The 20,427-nt window shown below is 43.7% G+C and overlaps 1 protein-coding gene across 1 annotated transcript in view; it reads left to right on the top strand.

Annotated features, from left to right (window-relative positions):
• Nucleotides 1-252: 252 nt before the first annotated feature.
• Nucleotides 253-20,427, top strand: part of march9 (membrane-associated ring finger (C3HC4) 9) — a 67,274-nt gene continuing 47,099 nt past the window's right edge. The window contains exons 1-2 of the mRNA XM_034172012.1: nucleotides 253-264; nucleotides 11,052-11,442. Coding sequence (XP_034027903.1) covers nucleotides 11,110-11,442 — 333 coding nt within the window. The 5' untranslated portion in view covers nucleotides 253-264; nucleotides 11,052-11,109. The remainder of the gene's footprint in view (nucleotides 265-11,051; nucleotides 11,443-20,427) is intronic.

The raw sequence follows: 20,427 nt of genomic DNA, 5'->3' as shown, positions 1-20,427 counted from the left end.
TATATTATGCTATCCCATGCTACATTATAGTGTTTGATATAATACTACAACAGGCTATATTGCAGTGTTCTGTGCTATGTAATTCTACACTATAATATACCATAATGTACAATGCTATGTTATGCTACCATATCATATGACTCCTGCATTTTTGTACTATTTATCATACATGTTTGTCCCATACATTTTGTGCTATTGCCTGCCTCCATTAGATTTTTATAAAAATGCTTCCTTGATACGAGGAAGCTCAATCCAGCAGCTGCAGTGTTTGCATGGATATCTTTAGTGTCTGTTGGTCTGTCTGATGATAAATTAGACAAGATTTTATTCAAAATGCTTTCAAAAAATTTATGGATTGACAGACCTGTGCTAAACACACACAGCTAAGCTCAGGGGCGTGTCAGTGACCTACCAGCTGGCCGGAGTGAGATGGCGGGTCTCACTGCTCTCTGGATTCTGCTCCGGGAAGCAACACATGTCTAATTTTAAGTAGAATATCAAATGATGTGGCTCTATTTCAGTGTCAAATCAAACAAATAATGAATGTTTTTGACTTGTGCAATGGAAAGAATATTTTCATTTGTTGAAAGATGAATGTATCATTCAACTCAGCTCACCTTGTTGTTATCAAGCAAATATTCGTTCCATTGCACGAACAGAAAACCTTCGTTCTATACTTTACTATACTATAGCTTTTTTTGCATATGCCTATACTACACTTCCTGTACAGTACTGTATCAACAATTATATTTTATTAAAAAAATATTGCTGATCTCAAGCGGGATTGATTCCGTGAGTATTGGCTGATTCAGTGGTTAGCACTGATGCCTCACAGCAAGAAGGTTGTAGGATCGCTTCTTGTCCTTTCTGTGTTTCTGTGTTTTTCTATGTGGAGTTTACATATTCTCCCCGTGTCTATATGGGTTTCCTCCAGGTGCTCTGGTTTCCTCCCACAATAAAAAACATACATATTTTTCAGGTTCTGCTCCTTTCACTGCCCCTGACAAAGACAACGTTTCTACATCTGGAGTTGGTCACCGGGGGCCGGACTGTGGCTGCCCACTGCTCCTAGTGGATGGACTGTTTCTAACTGTAATTAGGATGAGTTAAATGCAGAGGACAAATATCATTGTATGTATAAATGTACAATGACAACAAAGGCTCTTCTTCTTCTTAACATTAGAACAAAAAGATTGGTATGAGTATGCTTTTGTATTCATTAATAACAGTTTTATGATAATAATATGTCAGCTGCGAGTTCTTCCTTCTGTTGTTTCGACTGCTATTAGCTTCTTCTTCTTCTTCTTCTTTTAAAGAAAGTCCAGGGTCTCCATTGTTGTATTTTGCGCTTCATAATGCACCACACATTTTCAATGGGCGACAGGTCTGGACTGCAGGCAGGCCAGTCTAGTACCCGCACTCCTTTACTATGAAGCCACACTGTTGTAACATGTGCAGAATGTCGCTTGGCATTGTCTTGCTGAAATAAGCAGGGACGTCCCTGAAAAAGACATTGCTTGGATGGCAGCATGTGTTGCTCCAAAACCTGGATGTACCTTTCAGCATTGATGGTGACATCACAGATGCGTAAGTTGCCCATGTCATGGGCACTAACACCCCCATACCATCACAGATGCTGGCTTTTGAACTTTGCGCTGGTAACAATCTGGATGGTCTTTTTCCTCTTTTGTCTGGAGGACACACTTCCATGATTTCCAAAAACAATTTGAAATGTGGACTCATCAGACCACAGCACACTTTTCCACTTTGCGTCTGTCCATTTCAAATGAGTTCGAGCCCAGAGAAGGCGCAGGTGTTTCTGGATGTTTTTGATGTATGACTTTTGCTTTGCATGGTAGAGTTTTAACTTGCACTTGTAGATGTAGCGACAAACTGTGTTAACTGACAATGGTTTTCTGAAGTGTTCCTGAGCCCACGTGTTTTATTTACATTTTACACAACGTCCCAGCTTCATTGAAATTGAGGTTGTACATCAAAATACAGCAGTTTTACAAATTCAACTGTTAACTTTTTTTTAACTTAAAATGTAGATGTAATGTATGAATGTAATCTAGATGTGTAGTTTGGGTGTAGATTCAGTTCAATTTGTTTGGACAATACCAAATCTTACCCAACTCATGAGGATGCACCGTAGTGGGTGACAGTGGTGAGGAAAACTCTCATGCAGTTTATTTGTTTGTTTGTTTCTTTCTTTTTAATGAAATTAAGAAACCCCAAGCAGACCAGTCTAAGCAGGGTGACCATCTGCTATGACCGCACTAACAAGACTAAACACAACACACAATACATATTTGACAGAACATGCAAGAACAAAATTCAGTTCAAATTCAGTTCAATTTATTTCATTTATATAGCACCAAATCACAACAAAGTTGCCTCATGGTGCTTCACACAAGTAAGGTCTAACCTTACCAACCCCTAGAGCAAGGAGACAGGCAGCAGTGGTAAGGAAAAACTACCTTTTTTTTTATTTAGTGAGAGCCGTCTCTGTGGAATGATATTTTCTAAAAGCAGACTGCAGTGGCTCAAAAAGATTATTCTCAGTAAGGTGGTCCACAAGGTGCTGTGAAACCACTTTTTCCAGAATTTTTGAGCAAAATGATACATTTGATATCTGCCTATAGTTTTTCAATACACTAGGGTCAAGATTAGATTTCTTAAGTAATGGTTGCAAGTTGCAACTAATAGAAAAAACACATATGAGTCATTATTGGCAATGATGGAATAACTGAGTAGACAACAACAAGGTGCAGATGAGAAGCCCAGAGAAAAAGGCTGCCTTAGTAAGTCTGTGAGTCAGTGTCTGCTCTGTGCTCCATCCAGATGGCTCTGTCGAGCTAATACTGTACAAAGATGTAAAATTGCAGCTTGCAAAGTTAAACTATTTAATATAATCATAGGAACATGATGTGCCCTCAAATATAAGGAGAAGACACAATTTACTTACAAAGATTATTGTGCTGTTTTCTTTGTCTTAATCGGTTCAAGTTTGTATCTTCTTTATATCCTTTTAAAGATTTTTTTTAAGATATAAAGAAGTTAACTTCAAAATTTCAAACAGACTAGATAAAACGTTAAAGTGTGTTTTGAAGTTTTTTGATTGCGTAAAGCACTTGATGTTGTTGCTGTGGACTAGCTAGCACGGGAAGCCTTTGTAGTAACTGGACAACAATAGCTAGCTGGCTAAAACACCAATTACCGTTAAGTAGTACAGTTTTGGTCAGAGGTTTACATACCCTTATCATGGGCCTGAATGCGATGGTAATTTTGGGCTTTTAATGATGTATTTGAACTGTTCATTTTCCAGGGTGGAATGATTGTGCAGCATACATCATTAATGACTTTAAAAAATAAGAATTCAGTGCACAAGTTTGAATTTATTTTGGATCTTCTGTAACAGGGTCAAAGAGGGTCAAAATTATACATACAGGCTCAAATACACATATATTCACTTAAATCTTTTCATAAGCGAGGCTGAAAGTTCTACAATGTCTTTTAATGTGACAAGGCCAAGGCCTATTAACTCCTCATTAGTGATCATCACTGACTACAACTGGTAGTTTCTCGTTGCCAGCATATGAAGGATGTGTTTGGCAGCACTTATTCGACTGACCAATACTCAGAACAATGGAAAAGTCCAAAGAAGTCAGTGAAGAGCCAAGAAGTCATTTCTAAACAACTACAGATTCCAAGATCATCAGTTCAAACAATTTTGCATAAGTACAAGTTAATCAGATGCGTCACCACTTGGCCAAGGTCTGGAAGAAGACCCAAAGTTTCACCCTCAGATGAGAGGAAATTGGTCAGGATGTTCAAGAACAACTCATGAACCACCAAGGCTCAGGTCTGTCATGACCTGAAAACTGCTGTGATTTACATTGCCATGGACTGAGAGGGTGCTAACCAACAAAGACGTCCCTGCTCCAAAACTGACACCTTCAAGCTAGAGTGAAATTTGCAGCTGCCCACATGGACAAGGTTTTCTGTTCAGACGAGATAAAGACTGAGCTATTTGGCCACAATGATACAAGGTGTGTTTGGAGGAGTAAAGGTGAGAACACTGCACCAAATGTCAAGCATGGTGGTGATAGCACCATGCTCTGGGGCTGTTTTGTTGCCAGTGGTACTGGCAGCATTGCACAAAGTGGATGGAATAATGAAGGAGGACTAACTCCAAATTCTTCAACATCACCTCAAATCAACAGCTAGATGGTTGAAGCTTGGCCACAACTGGTTGTCCAAGTGTCTGTATCAGTGATAGCAGCCCTGTATTTATTTGGTATCAGATCAATACCAAATTTTGCAGTATCGCACACCAATACCATTCTGCCTTCCCTTCAGGTTGCCATGTGCTATTGTCACTCTTCTGTTTGGACTTGCCACAGGTTATTACACACTTACACTGGTTATTTTGCCATCAGGCTCCAGACTGCTGATGGCACAGTAGAGGATATGCTATTAAACTGTCTTGTAGACGTCTGACTTGCTTGACACAATAGTTAATTTCTTTGATGATTTGAAAGTATCTGCAGAGAGAGAGAGAGAGAGAGAGAGAGAGAGAGAGAGAGAGAGAGAGAGAGAGAGAGAGAGAGAGAGAGATTGACACAAAGAAACAGTCAAGAAGGTGGTGTGGGGAGTCTGAATGCTGAATCTGTGTATGGTCATCATTGTTCCCCACCATGATTTTTTGGAAATTTCTCTTTCCACTGTTCTGTCTGCAGCATTTGCTGCATTTTGCTTCAGAAATGTATGTGAAGAGATCACTCTGGTTCTTCTTTCTTTCTTGAGGTCATCTTGGTGCCTAATATGTGTGAACTTGACTGTGATGCTGGTGGCATTTTCATGTTCAAGGAAATGCTTTATTTTTTTTATTGGGGGTGGGATGACTAGTCATAATAGTCAACTACAATTAGCTAATATACTACTAGTTGAATATTTTTTATTAGTTGACAAGCCATTTACTACGTTCATTTAACCCTTAAATACAGTGGCTGGGAAGTGCAAATCAAAATTGCAAAATGCAAAACACTTTTACAAACAGCAGAACACTTTTACAAGTCCCGAAAAACAAATTTGAAAATGGCAGAATGCTTTTACTAGTCTGGAAACAAATTTACTAATGGCAAAATGCTTTTACAAGGCCAGAAACAAATTTATAAATGGCAGAATGCTGTTACAAGTCTGGAAACAAATTTACAAACGGCAAAATGCTTTTACAAGTCCAGAAACAAATTTAAAAATGGCAAAACGTTTTTACATTGTTGTGTGGGCCGCCAGAAGAGGAGGTACTGCTGGCCCACCACCAGAGGGCGCCCTGTCTGGAGTGCGGGCTCCAGGCACCAGAGGGCGCAGCCGCCTCACAGGAGCAGCCAGGGTGACAGCTGTCACGCATCACCTGCAACAGCTGTTACCAATCATCTGATCGGCAGGAGTATATCAGCAGGACGACGTCTCCACCTCTTTGCCGAGATATCGTTTCTACCGAGAAGGTAACGTACTCAGCTAACTGTTTGACAGTGATCTTTGTGACTTTGTGCATTTCTCTGAGAGAACTTCCCAACGAGAGGTGGAGGTAGCTTACCTGCCGTTCGGATTCCTGGGTGCGAACGCGCCCTCCTTTAACTGTTCTTTATTCCTCGCCAGCAGTACCAGGTCCGACACGCGGAGGCAGTGGCCACCTGGGAGTTCGGGACTTGGCGGCTCCAGTATTCCAGGGGTCTGGTGGCGGAGGAAACCGTGTGGTTCCGGTTCTACTTTGGAGAGGCGTCTCCTATCTTCGAGCCTGCCCACACGACACCTGTGTGAATTTGACTTTGTCCTTTATTGTAATCTGTTGTCCTTGCTGTGCATATTCACAACAGTAAAGTGTGTTATTTGACCTATTCCATTGTCCGTTCATTTGCGCCCCCTGTTGTGGGTCCGTGTACTTACACTTTCCCAACATACATGTCCAGAAGCAAATTTACAAACGGCAGAATGCTGTTACAAGTCTGGAAGCAAATTTACAAACAGCAAAACACTTTTACAAGTCTGGAAACAAAGTTACAAATGGCAGAACACTTTTACAAGTCTGGAAACAAATTTACAAATGGCAGAACACTTTTACAAGTCCTGAAACAAATTTACAAATGGCAGAACACTTTTACAAGTCCTGAAACAAATTTACAAATGGCAGAACACTTTTACAAGTCCTGAAACAAATTTACAAATGGCAGAACACTTTTACAAGTCCTGAAACAAATTTACAAATGGCAGAACACTTTTACAAGTCTGGAAACAAATTTACAAATGGCAGAACTCTTTTACAAGTCCTGAAACAAATTTACAAATGGCAGAACACTTTTACAAGTCCTGAAACAAATTTACAAATGGCAGAACACTTTTACAAGTCTGGAAACAAAGTTACAAATGGCAGAACACTTTTACAAGTCTGGAAACAAAGTTACAAATGGCAGAACTCTTTTACAAGTCCTGAAACAAATTTACAAATGGCAGAACACTTTTACAAACAGATTTACAAGTGACAGATTCTGACGGAAGGAGAATGTACCAAATGCCAAACATAACAGAAGGGGAATGTCTGGCATTTGGTACATTCCCCTTCTGTCCGAATAAGTCATTTGTAAGTCTGTTTCGGGACTTCTTGTTAAAGTGTTCTGCCATTTGTAAAAGTGTTTTTGCACTTCCCAGCCACTGTACTAAAAAAAATAGATCTGCTGGAGCTGCTGCCACTCCCTTCACGCAGTGAAGAAAGTGTGTGAACCTCAGCAGATGAGTTAGTTGGCTCAAATGGGTCGTCTGTGCCTCATAAATGAATGCAGGTATTGTCTTTATGCTAATGCTGTTTTTTGTATTTGTAATTTTGTGCTTATAGTTGTTAAAATAAATATCACATTTGAGTTTCTCCATGAAGATTCAAAATTGGTTTAATTCTTTCAATATCAAATTTAGTCGACTAGTACCCGACTAGCCGACTAATGATTTTTAGTACTCGTCCCAACCCTACTTTTTATTAAACGTTTTGGGTATAATCTATAAATATGTACTTTGTGTTTTTGTATTTGAGTTTAGCATCCACTTACATAACTTCATTATCACAGGCTGGAAGTCACGGGTTCAAATCCTGGCTGGGCAACGCCACAGACTGTAAAAGTGGTTGTCATCGCTGCCCAGCTTGATGTCTAGCATTAATGGGGAGGCTGACGGCCTTTTGGGTGAGGCTTAAAATCGAGGTGTATCAGTGCTATACACCGAGCATGATAAAGAGCCATGGAAACGTTTTTGGAAACCATATGTCGCTGCTACAAACACAAAAACTGGTCATTTATCCAAAAAATAAATAAAAAAAAAAAAATCAGAAAGCATGATAAAGTCAGACATACAGAATATGGAGCAGTAAAAAGCTGTAAGTTTTAGATGGGCTGAAGCTAAATATGAAGCAGACGGTAGCAGTGAAGGTGTTTTTGGTATGAGTGGAGCCGCAGCTGCTGTGCCGTAAGGTGGACGGGCCTCCCACTGTCCTCTGGGGGGCCTGCCGGGACTCCAGCCTGCTGACTGACCGGGTCCTCTACACTCTGTTCCAGACTGAGGACAAGTACCTGTCTGCTGCCAACTTCTTAAAAATGTGTGCAGAGAGAATAAATGCTCTCTACCTGGACGCTGAAGTTGAATTAAAACAGAGTTATTTCAAGTGATTTTTGTGTGTTACCAGAAACAAGAGTGATAACTGCACGTCTACCGGAAGAGAAGACAGAACAGCGGAAAAAGATGGGAGCCTTTGGACAGCAACAGACACGACCAAACAGAAAGGTAGAGTCATTCACAGGAACAAAAGCTATGTGACAAAAATGAACAACAGTAAATTATATCAGTCAAATAAGGGACTGCTTCTCTATCTGGCACAAATATCAAACTCACATGACTCCAATCAAATGGGATCTAGTAAGGCATCACATGTTATATTACAACATTGCAGAGTAGTTTAGATATCAGTATATAGTGTTTGGGAGCGGCATGGTGTATTAGTGGTTAGCACTGTTGCCTCAGTAAATTCACCACTGTAAAATTAACACTGTCAGTGTTAATTTAACACTAGTGATTTTACTGTGCAGCAAGAAAGTCATGGGATCGCTTCCTACCTGGACCTTTCTGTGTGGAGTTTGTATGTTCTCCCTGTGTTTGTGTGCGGGCTCTCTGGCTTCCTTCCACCTCCAAAAACATGCAGGTTAGGTGAAGTGGAAACTTTAAAATCTGATTGTGTGTGGGGGGGGGGGGGGCTGTGATAGACTGGCATCCTGTCCAGGGTATACCCCCACGCTCACCCGCCGTGTGACTGCAGCCACACGTGACCCCCAACTGGAGTAAGTCTGTATGAATGAATGAACATAGAGTGTGTGGAATACAAAATATTCATGTGGGGAAACTTTGATTTTGTTCAAATCTGATTGTAGCACGCAGTGGCGGTTTTTAGTACGGGCCATACGGGCCGCTGCCTGGGACACCATTTTTGGCTGGGCGACACCGTGGGCACGAGCACTGAACAATAATAATAATAAAAAAAAATCTCCACCACAAAATGGTTTTCTGGTCAGTGTGTGTGGAATTGGCACATTGGCGCCCCCTGCAGGCAGCTGCAGGCGTCCTGCTTGCTGTCAGAGTTTACAGAAGCAGTGAGCAGGTGAAAGAAACGGGGGGGCGGGGCATGTGGTGGACTGTTTACCCCTTTGTAATGGAAGGGAAGCGGGGGTGCACCTCGACTTTCTTCCAAATAGCGCACATCTCATTCATAATATTATAAATACAGCTCTATAATTCCTGTCCTGCCGCACACCGAGAGGGTTCGGCTGCATCCCGAGCTGGACGCAGCTGAATCCTCTCGGTGTGCGGCAGGAACCCGGGGACAGGCGCTCTCCTGCCGTGCGGTCCGTGGATCATCCAGCAAAAATGAGGCAGGCAGCCTTTGAAAGCAGACAGACAAGGTGTAAGAAATGATTTGAATGTCACCGAACAAACTGCCCACTTGTGGAAAAAAAAGTTTGCAGAAAGGACACTCTGCCTATTTGTAAAGACGGCTTAGAACTTATGCTGTTCACATTACAAGCTGAAGTGACTGAATCTGACCCTTTTTTGTGTGTGTTTGCCTGCAAGAGTGTTTTTACAAAAAGTTTCCAGCAGCTGGCAACTCTTTTTAATGTCATGTACACTGCCAATAAATAAATAAATAAAATAATAACAATAATAATAATAATAATAATAATAAAATTTAAAATGAGGCTTATCTTCATAATTAACTGGTTTATTTGAGGGAGTAAAAGAATCACATTTGATTTCATTAGCATGGGAACACTAGTAACAGTTCAGTTTAGAGTTTCTTTTGACCCACAGATGAAGAGCAAAAATTAGGGAGAAAAAAAAGCAAATACAACACTATCAAATGTCTGTCAAACCTAAAACTTTAGCAGATTAGTTACTGCTCAGTATTTACACATTTAACCTAATATTTACAAACATCAAGCTAAATATTTAGCTAAATGTTGAGACGAATATACACCTTAATAAAATAACTAATTGTTCCTCACTGAAAGACAGATTAATAAAGCGTCTAATGACAGACATTAAACGTCTAACATTGTGTTTATTCAAATTTGCAACTCATGGATGTTTTGAGCTATTTCGTAGCCTGCAGTCTTCTGATATCAATTTCAATTGAAGGGGCACTTGTAAAATTTTAATAGTAAAATAATAATTTTAAAAAATGGCTGTTTGTGCAAAATTTTGTGGCGGGGGGGGGTGGGTGGGTGGGTGGGGGGGCTCGGAGGGGGTCTTGCCCGGGGAGTAATTCAGTGTAGAACCACCACTGGTAGCACGCACGCAGACACACACACACTTTATCTAAATGAACTCTGATCCTGTCCAAAAAAAAAAAAAACAGGGCGGAGCATCTTTTTGCACCCATGGGTGACTGTATCAGCAATTTTTCAAGCACACACGCGCGCGCGCGCGCACAGGTCCTGTTTGTACTTCGCGGGCACTCAGTGCACGTGGCCGGAGCCTTCTACGCCAGCAGGGGAATCAGCACCTTGGACAACAGCTCCGCGTCCAGCTGCTGCGCCCCGGCAGCACCCACGGGAGCAGCCGGGAGGAGGCTCGTTTACGGGATGACAGCTCGCTGCTGCGCTGCTCCGGAAGTAGCTGCTGCCTCGGTTCGGTCTTGGAGCCGACCATTTGGAGGAGGAGGAGGAGGAAGGGGAGGAGGAGAAGAGGAGGAAGCAGCATCGATGTGATCCACTAATCAATGGCAGCATCAGCGCCGTGGAGCTGCCGCGGGACGTGAGCAGACCTCCGTGGGTCTGAGGAGGAACCAGATCGCAGGGTGCCTTCGCCGTTCCTGCCTTTCGCACCTTTCGGCGCGCACGCGGACGCGGACGCTGGCGGACATCGCGGACCGGGAGCTGCTGTTCTGTTTCCAGCAGCGATGCTGAGGAGAAGCAGGACCGTGTTTTTCATGTAGACGTGGATTCTCCGTGGATCTTTACGAGCAGCAATGACGGCACGCTGAGAGACAATAAAAAACATTTTGTTTGTTTGTTTTTTGGATTATGATTTTTGCCAGCGGTGCCAGATGTGAGCGTGTGGATGGCATGCCGTCGTGTTTTCCAGCCGTGGCGCTCACTCCTCCACTCCTCCACTCTCTCGCAGTCTTCTGCTTTGGCTAACAAAACATGTAGACTGTTTTTTCCCCCTCCCCCCCACCCCCCATTCTTTTTTATTATTATTATTATTATTATTTCGTTGTGTTTTGTTGTTGTTTGTGTCTCCGTGCGCGTGAGGCGCTGATGGTGAGGTGCGCTGTTTGCTGGGGTGCGGTGCCGATGGCGAGTGGCTCCTCTGATGAATATTGAAATACCGAGTGGGCCAGAAAAGGAGAAACCTTTCATCCGCATTGGTTTAGACACACGCACATGCCATCAGAGGCCCGGAGCCCGCAACACAAATTAAAACAACAACAACAACAACAAAAAGAACAACAGCCATCCCGTGCCTGATCAATAATCATTTTCAGTCGGGCTGGATGAAATGTAGCCAAACATGTTCAAGTATCGGATCCGCATGTTTTTTAATGAACTCAAAGTCCTGGTGTTTATGCGATCCGATTCGAGACAGTCCGGCTCAGACACAGAGAGACGATCCGGCACCATGCGCGATCTGGGGATGGGCGGCTGCGGCTGGCCGCCGTTCGTCGACTGCCAGGGCCGGGACGACGAAGAGGAGTACTACGGCAGCGACCCGCGGCCCCGGAGCCTGGCCTTCGAGGACAAGGAGCCCAAACTGCAGGTGGGCCTGGACGCCGTGTCCCTGACCAGCACCGCCAGCAGCCTGCGGACCCCCCAGTGCCGGATCTGCTTCCAAGGCCCAGAGCAGGTACCCGCGCTGTCCTTCACCCCGACCCCATGGGGGCTAATGGGAACATTTGGTTTTGGGAAACTTTATTGTAACCTCTCATGTATGGATTTTTTTTTTTCTGTAGCCTTTGAAGCAAAAAAGCCTCCATTTGTTTTCTGAGCCACCTTCCTGTCCTACATCTCTCTCTCTCTCTCTCTCTTTCCTTCACACCTTCTTCTCAAGTAGAAAAACAAACCACACAAAGGCTCAGGATTAGTAGCAGCTCCATATTTTTTTTCTGGGTGGGAGTGGGATTGTTTGATTGTGTGGCAACACAATTTGTACACAAAATGTACACAATTTAAAGTGAATTTCAAGTGTACATACATGTCATTTGACACAAAATGTACACAATTTAAAGTGAATTTCAAGTGTACATACATGTCATTTGACACAAAATGCACACAGATAATCATTTAAAAATCACAAATACTCTTCTGAAAATTCAGATATCTAAATTTGGAAAAATTTTGACAAACTGTACAGGGGACAATGATCCATATCATAAAAGGCCAGTAGGCTCTGTGTGTTTGTGTATCCGGAGCGTCAGTTGAAATCCAGAAAGAGCTGACTTTCGTCTTTTGGCATACTTAAGTATTTTTTCATGAGGATTGAAGTTGTAAAAACAGCAAGGTGATTGGACCAATACTTTTTGAGAAATAATTAATTTTTGAAAACAAGCCTTTTTATGTCACACTCCCACAATAAGAGCCTGTATTTCAAAATAAAAGCCTGTGAGGTTGCTGCAGATCTGACAGAATTCATCAGTCTGTCCATCCCCTAATGTCCCAGACAGCAGATTCAAATCTGGACATTTTCTGTTTGCATGTGACCCCAAACCCAAAATTAACATGTTGAAACTCCGGACAAAACAGCACAATTGTGTCTCAACAGTATCTCACACAGGCCAAAAAAAAACAACAAAAAAAAAAACAATAAAAATGATCTAATGTAAACACTTTCACAGTGCAAATATAAAACTTTATTATGTTATTACATCTGCCAAGGACGTAATAAAATCATCAGTGTTTATAACTGCCACCAATAAAGTTGGAGGAGGTTATGTTATCACCCCTGTTTGTTTTGTCTGTTTGTTTGATTGTGAACAGCCTGGAGCCCACCATGTTTCATATATCATTATGCATTTTTTTTTTTACTGAAGATTCAAATCCTGATGGGCAAGAACTGATTCCACTTTCAAGGTCACAGGTCAAAGGGCAAAGTCAGGAACAATCTTGGGAAATTGGAAAAATCCCTGTCTTTAACATTGAATGAATTTTTAAAAATTCCTAACTGTCAAAAAAGGTAAAATTTCTTTCATATTTGAGAGTGTTATGTAGAGTGGTATTCTTTATCAACTGACAAAGTTTGATCCAGTGTCACAGACCGAACTCCCCCCCCCCCCCCCAAAAAAAAAAAAATTGGTCCACCCTCCCTTTACTGCGCATGCATCATTTCAGAGTTTACCAGCTCATCTGAGACGGAGTCTCTAGACCCAAAGTGATCAAATGGATTAATTGGAATATTAACCACCAGATGACAAGGTAAAACCTTTTAAATCATTCTAAAGTCAGTTTTAAGCAGAAACTAGGCGAAACTTGGTGACGCTTTGAAATGATGGATGCACAGTGAATGCAGTAGCTAACAGCTTGTGTAGCTGCGGCGTTCTGATCGCTTCCTCCATCTTTTATGATGAAATAATGCTGAATTTATGTGGAAATGATTGTTGTACAAAAGCTTCAGATATCTGTTGCTGAGATAGATGATGACTGAGTGCAGTTTTAAGCATAAACAAGGTTTTAATCCATGAATCGCGGCAAATGACACATGCACAGTGAAGGCAGTGCGGACTGATTTTTAGGGAGGACTGTTCCGTCTGTGACACCAGATCTAATCTGGATTACAGATTTTGTGGCCATTTAATTTGTTTGTTTGTGAGCCTGGAGCCCAATTTTTCATATATCATTATGAAATTTTTACAGAATTTTTACTTGCCTGTCATATCCTGACAGGCAAGAACTGATTCAGTTTTCAAGGTCATAGGTCAAAGGTCAAAGTCACAAAAAATCTGTCAACATGTCCTGTGAGGCTTCATCACAGAGGCACTTTTGCTCCGCCATCAGCTTCGTGGCGATGAATTTCGCTGTAAATCTTTTCATGGCAAAATCTTCTGTCACAGTGGAATGTTCCGAAAAAGTGCTGATGTCCACCTCTTCCGCAGTTTCTCAGATAGTCACACGACGGTCCCACATCATCACAGCGTTCACTTTGGAAATGATCTGGTCATTTCAGCATGTTGATGGCCGATCGGAGTGTGGCTCTCCCTCCACCTTTGTGCGGCCGTCTTTAAACCGGTTGTACCGCTCCTTAATCTGTGTGATGCCCATAGGATCGTCACCGAAAGCCGTCTGGATAATCCGAACGGTTTCCACCTGGCTGTCGCCCAGTTTCTGGCAAAATTTGATGCAGTCGCGCTGCTCCAGTCATTCCGCCATTTCCTTGCAAAGAAAAAACGATGAGAGACTCCACCCATCCTCACACAAAGACTGCTTACAAGCAAATGACGCAAATGACAGGCATGAAAAAAATCACGCATGCGCACGAAGGTTCAAGGTTGGCTCATGCAAGCACACGTGATTCAAATCCATTAGGTTTTTGAAAAAAATAAAAAGGTTGGATACTTTTCTAACAGACCTCGTGTCTTTAATATTGAATGGATTTTCAAAAATTCATAACTGTCAAAAATGACCACATTTCTTTCATACTTGAGAGCGTTATGTAGGATGATATCCTTTAGCAACTGACAAAGTTTGATATGGATCTGATCCAGATTACAGATTTTTGACCATTTAAATTTAACATTGAAAACCCCATTGAATGTATAGTTTATATTGTATCTTAATTAAACGTGCCCCAATCACTGTCATATTTGAAAAAATTTTCCAAGGTGAAAATTTGTGCATCGCAAGCTAGTGTTGGTGGAGATTTGTGCTCTACGAGCACGGTGCTGTAGTTTATTTACTTATTTGTTTGTCTGTTAGCAAGATTATGTCAAAATTGCACAGATTTTGACACAATTCATCACAGATAATTAGGCCATGGAAGACTATCCGGATCCAGATTCTGGATCAAGATTTCACTTTATATAGGCTTTGAAGGATCATGTCAAAACTACTTCACCGATTCTCACCAAATTTTCACCACAGATAGATATTAGGGCATGGAAGACTCCACTGAATTTTGGAAGCGATCTGGATCTGGATTCTGGATCAAGATTTCACTTTTTTTGGCTTTGAAGGACTATGTCAAAACTATGTCATGGATTATCACCAAATTTGCACCACAGATAGATATTAGGGCATGGAAGGCTCCACTGAATTTTGGAAGCGATCCGGATCTGGATTCTGGATCAAGATTTCACTTTTTATTGGCTTTGAAGGATTATGTCAAAACTACGTCACGGATTATCACCAGATTTGCACCACAGGTAGATATTAGGGCATGGAAGACTCCACTGAATTTGGGAGGTGATCCAGATCTGGATTGGTAGATGTCAGAAATGTCCGTTTGCTCTTCTTCGTAATTTCTTTACATGGAGTATTGTACTGGTTAAGCCACTTCAGAAAAGTGATGACAAATAATTTTACAAAACTGAACACAACTGAAAACAGGTTAAACCTTCAATAAAGACTTTCATAAAAGCCAAGAATATTTTCTATGTCAATACTTTAAAAATGTAGCATAACTGTAAACAGATTCTCCCCAAATGTCAGCTGTCCTCTGTACATAGTACAAAGGACCACAGATAGAACCTGTGGTTCTGCACAGGTCAATGTCCTAGTTAACATATATATTACATAGCTAACAACAAATCTTGTAGTCAGGATAGATAGCTGGAGGCTGTTCTCCTCCATGTGGTGCCAGTTTCCTTAACTCATTCAGAATGTTGTTCTCATCCTCCTGATTTTTAATAATACAAAAAATAACACTAGTGCACCAGACCAAACTGAATTAATGGAAATAAATAAATGGATCATTTGTTATGTGAGTGTAAACTCAGTCAGTTGATTCCAGTTTTGTGAGTGCTGTAGAAACGAGGGGCGCTGGAGAATCAGATCATTCTGAGAATGGTAATAGGAGAGTGTGGCTGTAAACATCAAGTTTTAATTGAAAATATTCCATTTCTGGTGGGGTTATGTTATGGTGGAGCTGCCAAAATTCTTTGGAAGGGGGATATAGCCCCATCAAGCCCACCCTCGAACCATCGATGATTGTGTTATCTTATTTTGTTTTAATATTTTATTTTATTGTTTATTTAAAAAAAAATCAAGGCTTAAAGACATCATATCAAGTAAAATCTGTTTTCACCCACTTTTCAGAGTTAAATATTAATGCGGTTTTATGTTAAACATACTGAAAGTACAAAAAATCTTCATCTTTGGTAATACCAAGATATGAACAAAATTTAGACCCAAAAAAGGCTTGTTTTAGACATCTGTGATGCCTGTCATGGAAGCAAATATTTGAGACACACCCACTAAGCCTTTGTACCACGCCCACACATCTCTTCTGTGAATAGTGTGAGGGCGTGGCCATCAGCAGCTCCTTTCCTTTAAAGTGGAATGAATCATTTATTAAAGGATGCGTTCCCACAGTCTTCATGGGGAAACTTTGATTGCAAACTTCAAAATGAAATATTTCATTTTAGACATCTGTGACAGTACTGTGCTAAAGTCTCTATCACTATATGGTTTTGTTTAATTACTATGTTGGCAAAGTCCAAATCTAAAAAAAAACTGCATATGAAGAAAAACCTGATTATGTTGTAGACACAGCATAATGCTCAATTAGTCAAAGACAAAACAGGGACAATAAACACTGAAGAATGAATTAATTAACGTGATGTTCTTATAAAACCATGATGTAGTTTGCGTACCCGATGATCCTAGGAACTATGTTGTCGGGGGCTTTGTGCCCCTTGTAGGGTCTCCCAAGGCAAACAGGTCCTAGGTGACGGGTCAGACTAAGGGCAGTTCAGAACCTCCATGACCAGTAAAAAATCAAGGACCGAGACGTTGCCCGGTATGGCGGAGCCGGAGCCCCACCCTGGAGCCAGGCCTGGGGTTGGGGCTCGCACACGAGCGCCTGGTGGTCAGGCCTTAGCCCATGGGGCCTGGCCGGGCTCAGCCCGAAAGAGCGACGTGGGCCCACCCTCCTGTGGATTCACCACCTGCAGAGGGGGCCATGGGGGTCGGGTGCAGAGAGGATTGGGTGGCGGTCGAGGGCGGGTGGCCCGGCACCCCAGACCATGCCCACAGCACCTGGCTGTTGGGACTTGGATTGTCACCTCGCTGGGGGGGAAGGAGCCTGAGCTTGTGCCTGAGGTTGAGAGATACCAACTAGAGATAGTGGGGCTCACCTCCACGCACAGCTTGGGCTCTGGTACCCAACACCTGGAGAGGGGCTGGACGCTTCATTTTTCTGGCATTGCTCATGGGGAGAGACGGAGAGCTGGGGTCACATTGCTTATTGCTCCCCAGCTCAGTCGCCATGTGTTGGAGTTCACTCCAGTGAACGAGAGGGTCACGTCCCTACACCTTCGGGTCGGGGACAGGTCTCTCACCATTGTCTCAGCCTACGGGCCGAGCGGCAGTGCAGAGTACCCGACCTTCTTGGAGTCCCTGGGAGGGGTACTAGATAGCGCTCTGACTGGGGACTCCATTGTTCTCCTGGGGGATGAGACCTGGAGGGGGGTGATCGGGAAGCACGGCCTCCCTGATCTGAACCCGAGTGGTGTTCAGTTGTTGGACTTCTGTGCTAGTCACAATTTGTCCATCACGAACACCATGTTCGAGCACAAGGGTGTCCATAAGTGCACGTGGCACCAGGACACCCTGAGCCGGAGGTCGATGATCGACTTTGTAGTCATATCATCTGACCTTCGGCCACGTGTCTCGGACACTCGAGTGAAGAGAGGGGCAGAGCTGTCAACCGATCACCACCTGGTGGTGAGTTGGATCCGCTGGGAGGGGAGGAAGCCGGTCAGACCTGGCAGGCCCAAACGTATTGTGAGGGTCTGCTGGGAACGAATGGCGGAACCCTCTGTCAGCGAGGTCTTCAACTCCCACCTCCGGGAGAGCTTCTCCCAGATCCCGGGGGAGGTTGGAGACATGGAGTCCGAGTGGACCATGTTCTCCACCTCCATTGTCGATGCTGCCACTTGTAGCTGTGGTCGCAAGGTCTCTGGTGCCTGTCGCGGCAGCAATCCCCAAACCCGGTGGTGGACACCGGAAGTAAGTGATGCCGTCAAGCTGAAGAAGGAGTCCTACTTATCTTTGTTGGTAGGTGGGACCCCGGAGGCAGCTGACAGGTACCGGCGCAGAGGCAAAAACTTGGGTCTGGGAGGAGTTTGGGGAGGCTATGGAGGAGGACTATCGGTCGGCCTTGAAGAGATTCTGGCAAACCGTCCGGCACCTCAGGAGGCGGAAGCAGCTCTCCACCAGCACTGTTTACAGTGTGGGTGGGGAGCTGTTGACCCTGACTGGGGATGTTGTTGGGTGGTGGAAGGAAAACTTTGAGGATCTCCTCAATCCCATCGTCACGTCTTCCGAAGAGGAAGCAGAGACTGGGGACTCAGAGGCGGACTCATCCATTATCCAGGCCGAAGTCACCGAGGCGGTTAGAAAGCTCCTCGGTGGCAAGGCTCCTGGGCTGGATGAAATCTGTCCTGAGTACCTTAAGTCTCTGGATGTTGTGGGACTGTCTTGGCTGACATGCCTCTGCAACATCGCATGGCGATCGGGGACAGTGCCTCTGGATTGGCAGACCGGGGTGGTGGTCCCTCTGTTTAAGAAGGGGGACCGGAGGTTGTGTTCCAACTATAGGGGGATCACACTCCTCAGCCTCCCCGGTAAGGTCTATTCCAGAGTACTGGAGAGGAGAATTCGGCCGATGGTCGAACCTCGGATTCAGGAGGAGCAGTGTGGTTTTCGTCCTGGTCGCAGCACACTGGACCAGCTCTACACGCTCCATCGGGTGCTCGAGAGTTCATGGGAGTTTGCCCAACCAGTCCACATGTGTTTTGTGGATCTGGAGAAGGCGTTCGACCGTGTCCCTCGGGGCACCCTGTGGGGGGTGCTCCGAGAGTACGGGGTCCGGGGTCCTTTGCTAAGGGCTATCTGGTCCCTGTACAACCGCAGCAGGAGCTTGGTTCACATTGCCGGTAGTAAGTCTAACCTGTTTCCAGTGCACGTTGGCCTCCGCCAGGGCTGCCCTTTGTCACCGGTTCTGTTCATTATTTTTATGGACAGAATTTCTAGGCGCAGCCAGGGTGTAGAGGGGGTCTGGTTTGGGAACCACAGAATCTCATCTCTGCTGTTTGCGGACGATGTGGTTCTGTTGGCTTCGTCAAATCAGGACCTTCAGCATGCACTGGGGCGGTTTGCAGCCAAGTGTGAAGCGTCCGGGATGAAAATCAGCACCTCCAAATCCGAGGCCATGGTTCTCGACCGGAAAAAGGTGCTTTGCCCTCTTCAGGTCGGTGGAGTGTCCTTGCCTCAAGTGGAGAAGTTTAAGTATCTCAGGGTCTTGTTCACGAGTGAGGGACGGATGGAGCGTGGGATCGATAGACGGATCGGTGCAGCATCTGCAGTGATGCGGTTGCTGTATCGGACCGTCGTGGTGAAGAGAGAGCTGAGTAGGTGGGCAGAGCTCTCGTTTTACCGATCGATCTACGTTCCGATCCTCACCTATGGTCATGAGATTTGGCTCATGACCGAAAGAACGAGATCGCGAGTACAAGCGGCCGAGATGAGTTTCCTCCACAGGGTGGCTGGGCGCTCCCTTAGAGATAGGGTGAGGAGCTCAGTCACTCGGGAGGAGCTCGGAGTCGAGCCGCTGCTCCTCCACATCGAAAAGAGTCAGTTGAGGTGGCTTGTGTCCAACCCAGTCCAGTCGAAGATTCAAGCTTCTCTACTTTTCTTTTTGTGATACCATCACAAAATGTGCCACATTTTCATGACATATTCAAGTTTAGTTTACTATTTTTTAACCCTAACCATAACCTCCATGCCACGCCCCCACCCCCACCCACGTCACACCAAATTCATGATACAATCACAAAATAATTTTGTGATGTCATCACGAAAATGTAAAACATTTCATGACAGACTAATAGATTAAGTCACTTTTTGTGATGCTATCATAAACTGGTATGAGATCAGGTTGTATTTTACATGTTGGGACCCTGAAAGACAAGCACAATCTCTCTCTCCATTTTTTAACAATAAGAAACTTTTCAGTATTTTTGCAAGCTTTTTTCATTTAGAAATGATTTGAATCATGCTGAATATTATCACACAACTTGTGTCTCAGAAGAACTTCTGGCCTCATGCTTTCCCCGTCAGTCACACCCACACAGTTTGTTTGGAGCTCCTTTCCATTTAAAGTGACAGGCGCACAAACAAACTTTAACATTTGTTTCTCAGACTTGTGGTGAGCTAAGTTAGTTTTGTGTTAAGGTGTCTGATATGGCCCCTTTAATGTTCTGGTTGAGTGGATAACACTGTTTCCATAAGTAAGTTAATCAGCGCTGAAGAGGAAGCAGATCCCACACGTCTGAAATGTGGCCAGAATAGCAACAAAGAAACTTAACCAATTATCTTTGCAAGATGACGGAGTGAGAGCGACTGAGTCACAGTCATGTTGTAAGTCAACTGTTCCCCATCTGCATGTGTCACACAGGAGGACAGTCCGCTATTGATTTTGTGATCATCGTGCTCGAGGTGAGACAGTGGTGCTGATGAGCCTGAGTGTGTCACTCACTTTTGCATGTCTGTTTCCGCCTGCATATGCTTTCCACAAACAAAACAATAAGTAGCGCATCTCTTCAGTGTGCCGTCAAATATGGGGTTTGCCAGCTGTGCTGAAACTTGTGCCGCCTGTCACAGCAGGTCGTCCCGAAGT

This window comes from Thalassophryne amazonica, chromosome 6, assembly GCF_902500255.1.
Source record: "Thalassophryne amazonica chromosome 6, fThaAma1.1, whole genome shotgun sequence".
NCBI classification, from domain to species: Eukaryota; Metazoa; Chordata; class Actinopteri; order Batrachoidiformes; family Batrachoididae; genus Thalassophryne; species Thalassophryne amazonica.
Note: the sequence above shows the minus strand (reverse complement) of the source record. Positions and strands in the feature narration are given on the sequence as shown.